Source organism: Balaenoptera physalus, assembly GCF_965194825.1.
Source record: "Balaenoptera physalus genome assembly, chromosome: 7".
Taxonomy (NCBI): domain Eukaryota; kingdom Metazoa; phylum Chordata; class Mammalia; order Artiodactyla; family Balaenopteridae; genus Balaenoptera; species Balaenoptera physalus.
Genome location: NC_138886.1, coordinates 14,889,307 through 14,901,325, shown reverse-complemented (window position 1 = coordinate 14,901,325; position 12,019 = coordinate 14,889,307). Strand labels below are relative to the sequence as shown.

The 12,019-nt window shown below is 42.6% G+C and overlaps 2 protein-coding genes across 13 annotated transcripts in view; one reads left to right on the top strand and one right to left on the bottom strand.

The window, feature by feature from the left end:
* Nucleotides 1-3,200, bottom strand: part of BRINP1 (BMP/retinoic acid inducible neural specific 1) — a 505,846-nt gene extending 502,646 nt beyond the window's left edge. The window contains exon 1 of the mRNA XM_082470420.1: nucleotides 3,046-3,200. The gene's annotated coding sequence lies outside the window, so the exon portion shown is untranslated. The remainder of the gene's footprint in view (nucleotides 1-3,045) is intronic.
* Nucleotides 3,201-3,439: 239 nt separating this feature from the next.
* The window catches only part of LOC309664718 (uncharacterized protein), a 331,041-nt gene continuing 322,461 nt past the window's right edge, over nucleotides 3,440-12,019 (top strand). For 4 of the 12 annotated variants that reach the window (XR_014265999.1, XM_082470459.1, XM_082470458.1 and 1 more), the window contains exons 1-3: nucleotides 3,444-4,045; nucleotides 4,145-4,207; nucleotides 9,109-9,178. Coding sequence is in view for 3 of the 12 variants with exons in the window: in XM_082470459.1 (XP_082326585.1) it covers nucleotides 4,187-4,207; nucleotides 9,109-9,178 (91 nt within the window). In the remaining 9 variants the exon portion in view is untranslated. Of the gene's footprint in view, nucleotides 4,046-4,144; nucleotides 4,208-9,108; nucleotides 9,179-12,019 lie in introns of all 12 variants that reach the window. The other 8 variants (XR_014265994.1, XR_014265996.1, XR_014265998.1 and 5 more) reach the window with 4 other exon arrangements.

The following is a 12,019-nucleotide window of genomic DNA, read 5'->3' as shown; positions in this document are numbered from 1 at the left end:
ATTTCCCAGAATTCCCTTTACTGGATACTTCAGGATGAACATGGGCCAAAAGACATATCTTGCACGATTTGGGAGGCAGAATTTAAAATGTACCCATATTCTTTTTATATTTGGAAGATCATTATAGGATCCAAGGTGCTCTTGCAACTTTTGATAGTTAATTTTATGTGTCAACTTGACTGGGCCACAGAGCACCCAGACATTTGGTCAAACATTATTCTGGGTGTTTCTGGATGAGATTAACATTTGAATCAGTAGACTGAGTAAAGCAGATTGCCCTCCTTAATGCGGGTTGGCCTTATCCAATCAGTTGAAGGCCTGAACAGAACAAAAAGGCTGACCCTCCTGTGAGTAAGAGGGAAATCCTCCTGCCTGATAGCCTTAAGCTGGGACATTGGGCTTTTCCTGCTTTCAGGCTCAAACTGAAACATCAGCTCTTCCTGGGTGTTGAGCCTGCTGGCATTCAGACTGGAACTATATCATTGCATCTCCTGGGTCTCCAGCTTGCTAACTGTAGATCTTGGAACTATCAGCCTCCATAATCCCATGACTCAATTTCTTATTTTATGTGTATATATACACATGTATGGTTCTGTTCATATACTCCTAATGGTTCTGTTTCTCTGGAGAACCCTAATACACAGCCCACACATGTGCTTGTCAGCTCACCTGGTTAGTGTAGGGTCACAGACAGGCCCACAAGCTCCTCCTGCTTTCATGAATTTCCTTCTCCAGCCTCTCCCATTCCTGGGACAGGTCTGTGTTACCTGGGACAAAGAATGTCATCCTCCCCCATCAGAGCTGGAGACTAGGCGCTGTGAGAGGCTAACATGGTTTCCAGTCTCTCCACCAGGAGTCTCACTCATTCTCACAGGTTTCAGTTTGTCCTTGCCTCCTCTATTTTATGTTCATCTTTACTTCCCAGCTGCCTGCCCTGTTAACTTCAAGCTCCATCAGCAGACACAAAAGGAAGAGCTTCACACAAACTGTTTAACCAGCTCCCAAGATTGCATAAGGTCCCATCCCTATAAGAAATATTCTGCTTCTCTGATCAAATCTTGACTGATATTTTATCTTAATGCATAAAGGCCAATATCCTGAATGTGGTCTAAAGAAGGACCTGCATGTGATGACCCCCATATCCTTCCTGCTTCATTTAATGCTTCTCTTAAGCCATAATGGCCTTCTATTTTTCTGTTCCTTAAGTATATATGCCTCAACGGCCTCTGCGTTTCTACACATGCTGTTCCTTCTGCCTAAAATATTCTCTCTTTTGTCTCCTTCTGCACCCTTCAGGTCTTAGCATAAACATCACTTCCCAGAGCAATCTCCAAAGAATCTACAGAATTAGGGGATTATCTCCTTATAACACCCTATAGCATACCACCTTACCACTGTAATTATTTATGTAAACATATATCATTTTATTTTTTTATATCTTATAATAAAAACAATTTTTTTGATGTATCCGCAAGTGTCAAAAAAAATGTTTTCAAACAGTTATAATTGGTATGTTTCATATAAGCACTAAACACACTTGAATAATGTGTCAATCGACTTTATACACACTCTGCTTTGTAATAATCCTACCAAAACCAATATCAAATACATCACTTAAGAGTAGGTATGTTAATATATTTTTTCCCAACTAGATATCTGACAGATGCTTCTGTTTAGGGGTTCTTCCCTAGATAAACAGGAACACGCCACAATCCACCATAAAAAAAAAAGTTGGAAGGGAATTTGCACTCCACAAGGGGCAGGGTGCTGAGAGATAAGGGTTTTGTTCCACCCTCACTAACTAGCCCATTTGGAGAGAAAATGCTCCCAGCGGAACGGGAAGTACAGCTAAGATAAGTCTCACAAGTTGTTTAATTCCCACCTTCGCATCTTCAAATCCTTCAGGTATTACCTTTTAAAAGATCCAGACACACTTCCGAAATGACAGGACGGGTAAAAGAGAAAGATCCATTATGCAACGCTTCCAAACAGACTACACGGAACAGGATCCATGAAGATGGAATCACACCCAGGCAGGAGTCCCCGCAGAAGGGGATGGCTTCCCAGCTGAGCCAGAAAACCTTCTCCCTAAGGTTAGGCCTCTAGGTGAAGATGCGTGGGCTGCGGTTCTGACTGGCTAACTGGGTGATCTCAGGCAAATCACTGAAGCTCTCAGAACCTCTGTGTCCTTGTTATTTTTAATGCAAGACAGCATCCATTTCATAGGGCAGACCTTAAGTGGGAATGTGCAGTAAGCCCAGGTGCTGGTCCAAATCACTTAGTCGCCAGTACACTATGGACGGCGTTCCTGCTGCAGACCGAGCAGTTAAAGGGCAACCCAAACCCCACTCCGCACCAGCTGAAATGCCAGTGGTCTCTATTACACGGCCAGTGCCCCATCACCAACGAGCAGAAAGAGTGGTTACTGGCATCGGAAATCCGGATCAAAAATACTCTTTGGACAATCTAAACAGCTTCAGAAAAAGATTCCTAATAGGATCCTTTTCTACCGCAAGACACAGTTTTCACTTGATAAAATTCTGACATATCCTATCACATCGTAGAACCGTGGACTTTTGGCCAAGTTCTCCTGTTGCGACCATCCTTGCCCCGACACTGCCCGCTGCTGTCCGGCCACAACCTGCCGGGCACGGCTCCCTTTAGTATTTAACTCCTCTGTCCAGAGCCAGGACAGAGAGCAACCAGAGCCAGAGGGGTCCGGCGTCCGCGTCCTGCCCAGTACCCCGGCCAACGCCACAGAGCCATCCCCTCCTGGCCCCTTGGGCGCCCCGTGCAGTGCCCCTGGTGCAGCCGGCCCCGCAGGAGGACCTGGACCCACGGCCTCGCGGACCAGCCCCGGGAACAGCCCGGACCCGGCCGAGGCCTCCCAGGAGCCGGGACTAGCGGCCCGGGAGCAGGAGGCAGCGGCCTAACGGTGCACGGCCTCCACCCCCAGTCGGGAGAGGCCGCACCCACAAGAGACCCACACCCGACGGCCGCCCCCACCACGTCTAGCTGAGACCTGCCTGAGACGTTCACACTCACCGTCCGGCGGCCGTCTTGTCACGGAAATGCCTGAGGGGCGGCAAAGGGCCGGGCATTGGGTCTGAGGCACGAGGGCGCTGGGCGCTCGGGCCCAGCGGGCTCCGTCTTCGCTCCGGAGCACAGCGTTAGGGGGCTCGGCGGCGCCTGAGGTCTGGGTTACGTCTGGCACCGGGGTTTACGTCAGAGGGGGGAATGACGGGAGGGCTTACCACACGGGTGTTTACGACTGGAGGGGTTTACGACTGGACGCCTGGGTTACGTCTGAAGGGTTTACCTCTGGGGGGCGGGCGGTGGGTTATGACTGTGGTATTTACGACTTGCCCCGGGTTTACGACTGGCGTGTTTGTTTACGTCTGGTCACCAGGTTTACGTCCGGGGGCGGGGTTTGCCTGGGAGGGTTTATGCCTGAGAGGTTAAGGGTTGGTTACCGCTGGTCCCCGTGATTAGCTGTGGGCCTGGGTTTACCTGTGGGCCTGGGCTGACTTCCAGTCGTGGGGTTACGTCTGGGCCCAGGGCCTATCTGGGGTGTTTACATCAGGCCTGAGTTTACGTCCGGGCCCCCTGGGTTTTGCACTGCCACCAGGGGCCGCTTGTAGGTCATGCAATTATGTTGGGCTCGTGGGACTCACGCTTCTGGGTCCCTCGGCGTTGTATAGATTTACACACTTTAAAAGCTGTGCCTGAGGATCCAGCTTCCAGCCTGAATCTTGCTGCGGACTGAGATCCCCTTTTGAGGTGCTGACGGGACTTTGCACACCCTCAATCACCGGGCGCCACCGGAGGTGAAGTACACTGCTTACACAATCACATACCTTTGAGAGACACCCAAGGGCCAGGGCAGGGTGGAGCAACAGGGTTCACCTCCTACATCTACTCCTTCCAGACTGGGAGAAGAGCTGTTTTACCTAATGCACAGAAACCAACACAGAGAGTTCAGCAAAGTGAAGGAGCAGAGCTGCACTGATACCCTGGATGCCCTGGGAGTAAGACCCTGACCGAAGTGGGTGTAACTGCTTGTTCTTGCTTGCACTTCTGGGCCCACGAGCACATCTTGACTTCAGAATCTTGCTTATATTTAACCTTTTTGTGTGTAATGCAGGTGCTGAGCTCCTTGGGTCCAAGATGCTTCCAGTGACATCTGATGGATTCATCTTTGTGCAAGGTGAGGCCTGCCGCCACTGAGAACTGCTTCCTTCCGAGCTCAGTATCTTGAGCTTTTCATTGAGAAGTTTAAAGCTGGTAAAATGAGATGTAACTGAAAGGATATAACTCTGGAGAAGCCAGATGGAAGGGATGCATAGGACAAAATGTGGGGAAGGGACTCGGTGCTTCTGTGCTCTCCAGGTGCACCACTCTCCCCAAATCTCCACGTGCTCACCATCCCAGAAGCACTCGAAACCCCCTCTTTTTGGGGGGCTTCATTACAGAAGGAAGATTGATTAAGTCATTGGCCATTGGTGGTTGATTCAACCACCAGCCCGTCTCTAAATGTATATAATTTTACATATATATCTTCCGAAACAGTCATGTCTATTCTTTCTTCCTGCAGCTCTTCACATCCGCCTAAACACTCAGTACCCAGCACGATGGAACAACTGTGGATGGCTAGCGCATTCACTGTTAGTCTTCTCCTTTGCTGGTTAAGCTAAAAATACACCCTACAACTGTTCATAGTGAATTTTATTTATCATTTTTCTTCCATCGTGAACACATCATGGACTTACTGTTTACATTTTGTTGTTAACAATTTCATGATGAGAGTTGAACATTTTGTTTGCCAATTAACTTGGTCTTCCAGTCAGTCCAATTTCTGAACTTCTGACCGGAAAAAAAAAACTGTTGATTTACTCAACCTTGAACTCACAAGTTCATTGACCACTCTCCCCAGTACATCCTACCTAACCTTGAATAGTAGCTGTGTTGACTTCATCAGGAATGTTACGGGAATAATGTTACCGCATTGCCTGTTTTTCTAGAGATTCAAAAATGTGTTTTATGGAGGAACATGCAAGAAATATGACTGTGGCTCCATTAGCAGCCATTTTAATAGTTTATGATTATTCATTACAATTATATTTTCTCTATTTTATTTTTTAATTATGATCATCAGTAGAATGCCCAGATTCCATATAGTTTAAGTTTTTTTTTTTTTTTTTTTAACTTTGAGAGTGCTACTGGGAAGAGTAGAATTCAGTAGACAGTCAATGATTTCAGATATTTGGAAAGAAAAAAGAATTGTGTAACCTTTTCAGCACGTCTTCAAGTTTCTGTTTTTCCCTCACCTCGATTTCTTATACTCATGTTTCAAGGGATTTCTTTAAAAAAATAAAAAGCAATTGCTTTCTAGACGTTAACCATTGGGGAATTTGAAAAACCTTCCAGATGGGAAATATATATGAAAAATCTCATCTCAGTGAAAAATAAATCCCTCAAATAGAGGCATGTAATGAAACACCTAATTCACTCCAGCTATACTGGTCATATTGCTGCAGTATTATAATGCCAGATGACTCTTTTAGCACCACGGACAACAGCTGGCCTTCCATCAGGAGCGTCTGAAAATGAATGCAATACTATCATTTTCCAGTAGAAATCTGGCTAGTATTTGAAGTCCACTGCATGGCATACTCCTGATATTCATGCCCAGCAATTAGTGATTTTTAATAAGATGTTTTAAAAGTATTTTATTGTGTTTATTCTCCAGATATCTAGGTTGCCATCAAACACTGAAAAACTCCTTCAAGAGTCATCCAGTTGCAACAGCAAAAATCATTTTCCCAGTCTTTTTTTGTGACCTCTCTGAAATTTTGCCACTAACAATTATGTCCCTTATAGCAGAATTTTTTTCCCTTTAGCTTTTTTCTCCCACAGCCATAATATACATTGTTAATCTGCACTCCTTCCTTTCACCCCAACTCCTTCCTCGTCTTTTTTCATTCCTTTACTTATTTTAACCTCTTAAATGCATTGCCTTCCCCGAAGCATGTTATTTTCATTATTTTTCTCCTTCTAAGTACTCTTTTCTTTGGAAATCTCTTCCAGTTTCATGGTTTCCATCATCACCTCTGTACTGATGACTCTGAAGTCTCCTTCTCTACCTTTGGCCATCCTTCTAAGCACCATTGTTACATTTCCAACAACCTGCTGGATCCCTTCCAGCTGGGTGTGGCTGATATTGCAAATATGTCTTAAATGAAGCCTATCATAGTCACTTAAAAACCTGCACATCTTTCTCTGTTTCCCACTTATTTATTTGTGCTCTCCCCCTTTGATTAAACTCATTTTAGAGGCTAAAAGTTATTTTTTACTTTCTTCTCTCACATCCAAACAAATGTAAAGTCTTTTTCATGTGACTCCATAAGACGACTGTCCATGCTAACCAAAACAATTCATTAGTGACCTAGATTTCATTTCCCACAGGGAAAAGCACATATGCTTTACCATACTGTTATTGTTCACTGGGGGTTGTGTCTAGCTCCAAGGTCAGGGAGCATCTCTGTCTCACAGAAGAACTGCTATATGCCCATCTTAGTGTTTCTACCCTATTTCAGAGCTCAGTTCCTTTTGCCTGTTCTCTTTCAGTAAATGAGTATAGTAGAAGGAACTTAAGACGAGAACCCCCAATGTGAGTTCTAACCTCTTACACTGACTGCGACTGTGTGAATTCTGTTGGCATCAAAATTGTCCCAGATACAGAAGTGGGGATGGGAATAAAAATATCATAGAATTGTCATAACAATGAAATGAATGGACACAGCAAAGTGATTAACCAAACGCCTAGTACATAGTAGGGCTTCCATGAATATTACTTTCCTTCCCTTTCCCATTCTAACATGGATCTCTGTTTCCAGTCTTTGTATTCTAATCCATATTAAGCAGTATTGCCAAACTGATCTTTTCATACTGCTCTTCCAGTAGTTCTATTTTGATCTCACTGACTGCTGAATAACATTCAAATTCCTTAACTTCGTTATCAGTTGACTAGCCCCAATCTGCACTTCCAACCTAACGTCCTATTCTATCTGGTTGAAACTAAAATAAATACTAGCCTAAACTTTGCATTTCCTAACATCAAGCCTTATTCATGCTGCTTTTGTCTGTTTGTTTTCTTAAAACCAGGGATGCCCTTCACATCTCCAAATCCGTGTTTTAAGTCTCAGTGCAAAAACTACCTCCTTCGTTATTATATCCAGGATCCTTTTGCTAAATAAGATCGCTTTTTATTCAAAATTTCCATAGTGATTTAAGTAAGCTTTTCACGTGGCATTGAATCTGTTTTGCTTTTTTGACTTCATATTTATGGTCATTATTCATATTCCCAACTGGACTGTATGTTCTTGAAGAACAGGAAGCATGCGATCATCATTTCCGTATTACACACTCTACGTAACGTGACACCTTTGCATCATAAGCATTCAGTAAATACTTGGTGTAATATGAATATTCTGTCAGTTCTCTTCATATTTATTTATACCATCTCATCAGAGAGAAACTCTTGCAATCAAGAAAGGGCCCCAAAGATGAAGAAGCATTTGAGGTAAAATATCAGTAATCCTATAGACCCATACTAGTTATAAGGAGGTCTAATAGCTTGAGGAATGGACTCTGAAGTGCTGCCCTTCTCAGGTCAGGATGATTCTGGCTTAGATCGGTCATACGTATACAAAAACCTTCCTCTGCTCCTTCCTTTCCCAGCTAATTGAATAAACTTCTTCCATTAAATAGACATGTTCCCCAACCTTAGAGCCAGATACAACCCTGGTGAACAAAACAGTGTGGTAAAGGGGAAGCATGCGTGCTTTCTCCTATGGGGAACAAAATCTAGGTAAGAGATGAATTGCTTTGGTTAGCATGAACAATCTTATTATTGCTTTTTTTTTTTTATTGGGGTATAGTTGCTTTACAATGTTGTGTTAGTTTCTGCTGTACTAGTGAAGTGAATCAGCTATATGTATACATGTATCCCCTCTTTTTTGGATTTCCTTCCCATTTAGGTCACCACAGAGCACTGAGTAGAGTTCCCTGTGCTATACAGTAGGTTCTCATTAGTTATCTATTTTATACATAGTAGTATATAAATATATATCAATCCCAATCTCCCAATTCATCCCACCCCCGCCTTGGTGTCTATATGTTTGTTCTCTACGTCTGCATCTCTATTTCTGCTTTGCAGATAGGTTCATCTGTAGCATTTTACTAGATTCCACATATATGCGTTAATATACAATATTTGTTATTCTCTTTCCTTTTTATGGCTGAGTAATATTCCATTGTATATATGTACCACATCTTCATTATCCATTCGTCTGTTGATGGACATTTAGGTTGCTTCCATGTTCTGGCTATTGTAAATAGTGCCGCAGTGAACGTTGGGGTGTATTGCTTTTATTTTTGAAATGTCATTGGATACAATAGAATAAAAAAGTTATTATCCCAACTCTCCTTATAATTTTCCCTTCTCCACTCCCATCTTCTTGTCTTCAGGAGCATGCTAGTATTTTGTCTCGAGGAAGATTAAATTGGAAAAGGGGCCTCGAAAAGTTTAATTTAAGAAATCATGGTAAAAGAATGTCTCTTGAGACAAACTTGGACTAGGACTCAGTCTGGTTCTACAGAGTGGGAGACAAGTAAAACCAGTAAAATCCCCTAGGATTTTGTTCAGTCTGCATTTTTCAAGTACAGTCAGCCCTCTGTATCCACAGGTTCTCTATCCGTGGGTTACACATCTGTAAATTCAGTTAGTGCTTGGCTGAATCCACGGATGCAGAACCTGCGGATGTGGAGGGCAGATTTACTAAACCATTTTATATATGGGACTTGAGCATCCACAAATTTTGGTATCCGTTGAGGTCCTGGGACCAGTCCTCTGCGATTTCCAAAGGTCCACAGTCACAGGGATGAGGGTCCTAGTTGCTATATTATCAGAAGGTATTAATAAAGGTAAAAGTAACCATCAAGTAAGTGCAGGGCAGTCTTTGCAGTTGGAGGAGGAAGAAGAGAAGGAGAAAATTACCTCATCCTTGGGATAAAGGTTTAACCAACATTCTTTCCTTTCCTGCTTAGGTGCCGGAAATAAGACTGAGAGGCAGAACCTATGGAACAGTGACTGAGAGCATGAGACATCCAGAAGCAGGTAAGAAGTTCTGAAATACTTTGTTGAGATATTCTCAGCTATATATTCCATGGTACCTAAAGGTCTCTGGACAGGTCTTTTCTTTTTCTTTGTGCTGCCTTATTTTGGTCCGGGAATACCTTCAGTTTAGGAGATGCATTTACTTAGGGATGGGCGGAGACAATGCAGCTTTGTTTAGAGGACACAGGGAGCTGTATGCTGGGTTTATTGTAGGCCACAGATGGGGAGCACCTTGCCTTTAGGCTCCTTCTAGATGGCCCAGAACTGTCCCTAGGAAAGGAAGCCAGAATTGAAGTCAGGACTATGAAATGTTTTGTTTTTCTAACAGCGTAGCCTAATGTTTAGAAGATAGGTTCAAAAAATAGCCTGCTAGGGTTTGAATTCTGAATCTGCTACTCATTAGCTGTGTGGCCTTGGTCAGGTCAGTTAGCCTCTCTGTGCTTCGGTTTCTTCAGCTGTAACATAGAAATAATAACAGTAACCTACTTCTGTGAGTTGTTGTGAGGCTTAAATAAGCTACTTCATGTAAATCATTTGGAACAGTGTCTGGTCCTTAGTAAGTTCCGTTAGATTTGTTTTCATTAGTTACTTTCTTCCTCATTATTCTTTGATGGTTTACGGTTGGAGTTTAGCAAAACCACAGTACAAAACAATCCTCCAGCAGAAATTCTTATTACACTTGAACAATCATTACCAAATATTGTGTGAGTATGGCTTTTCTGTAGGTATATTAAATCAGGATCTGTTTGCAAATTTTAGACCCCTCATATCTTGCATTTTACTCAAGAGATGTGTTGATGTCCTCTCCCTTGTAATCAACACCAATTAAACGATGATCCTTGAAAACAGAAGCATAAATGAGACCCTCATGCATAAATTGGTAACAGTCCATCCATTCTGTGGACATATGGGCTTTAGTTGCAATCTAGTTCTTGGAAACTGATTTATAATTAAACCATTTTACTTGCCTAGAAAATATTACAACTTGTGTTGACTTGAGTCACAATATTTGGAAAGCACCAGTTAAACAAACTGTGTTGTATGCAAGGGAAACTAAGTCTCCCTGGCATAAAAACAACACAGGGGTGGACAATTAATCAAGGGGTGTGGTCAGTTATATGCTCAACATGGCCCCTCTGGTACCTTAATCCACATTTCCTGAACCATCATGGTAATTGGCTAGTCTCTGAATTTGGGCTAAATGATGTGGGTAATGGTGACGGAAGCCTTTTCCTGAGGGCAGATTTACACTCTCATCTTGGCAGAATCAACTATTTGCTTTGTGATTGTGGAAACATTTGGAGAGAAACATTAATTTTCCATCCATTAACTTTGGTGGATATGAACACCCCAGAGGGAAAGATGTGTGAAGCCGCTTAACAACCTTTTGGCTGTTAGGAAGGTAAAAATGTTTCGAAAACATTTTTTCTTTGCAAAAGAAAAAATAGAAAAGGAAAAACAATGATTGAATCAGGATATTTCGTCTTTTAGTGGTTTTTTGTAAATGTTTGCACCACCTCAAAATGCATCACTTTTCTGTAGGCATGACCTATTTGGTTTATTTGCTACCTAGGTATAAATTAACCCAATGGTCAGTCCAAGTACTTAATAACAGGTCTGCTCTTTTTAATTATACATTTTTCTCCTCCATAGGCCAGATACATTATGTTAATAATGACTGAGCAAAGGAAAAAATTGTGGGTTGAGAAGAAAAATAAGTGGATAAAATAATAAAATTGATTTTATTTTTGCACTGCAACCTTTAGGCTAAGTAAAGCTGAATCCAAATCCATAGGGTCTTGGAACTGATTGTATGTGTATTGAAAAAGAAGATACTGCAGTGAGGGAAGATGGGGTGATGGAGGCAGGTCAAATGATCTCTGTGCTCTGGGATGGAATGAACCAAAGTCAAGGTAAAGCTGCATAACCTGAATATTTGTTCATTCCACCAACAAATAAATACAGCATCCTCAAACAGCCGGTGTATACTAAGCCCCATGCCTGACACGAAGGATATTTTAGTTGAGGGAGACAGATGTGGTCCTTCATCTCCCTATGGCTTACAGCTTAGTGGAGAAATTAAACAAATAACTAAACACACAGTAGAATAATAACCATTATGACAAGTGCTACAGAGAAAAGAAGACTCTATGTGAAAACATGGACCAGGGTGGCCTGGCCTAGCATGGACATTGGGAATGCTTCCCTGAGGAAGGGGTGTATAATTTGAGGTCAAGGGGTTCTTAAGTGTGGTTGAGTGTGTGGATGTGGGAGGGGGGTGGAGAGGGTTGATGGGAAGAAAAGAATCTGAAAACTCCAGGGAAGGGGAGATCCACGCAAAGGCACTGGGGCAGAAAGGAACTTTACATATGGAAAATGGCAATGGGAATGGAGACAAGAAGAAGGACAAGAGAGAATTAAGTGGAGTTTGGGACCTGGTGCTGGGAAAAGGGTGTAAAAGCCCATATCTCAACTTTGCTCCATTCTCCCAGAAATAGAACTAGGTTTTCCTTTGAAAACCCAACATATTACTGACTTTTACCCAAACCCTTTCCTATCCAAGTCACTTTACTCATCTGCCACCATGATGTACCGGGAGGCTCACACACTCACTAATAATTCACTTTCAGTTTTGTTTTGCCTTTACTGGTTTGTACAAAATTAGAAATAAACTCCCTGTTTTCAGGAATGGCTAGGAAATACAAAGTTCTGGTTAATAGGGAAATGCAAAGCATGCCATATGAGTCTTACTGATTTTCAAAGACGTGGCACACAGCATGTGAGAGAGAGAGAGTGAACAAAAGATTTAAAAGTACCAGGGAGCAGACTGATGGGTCTCGC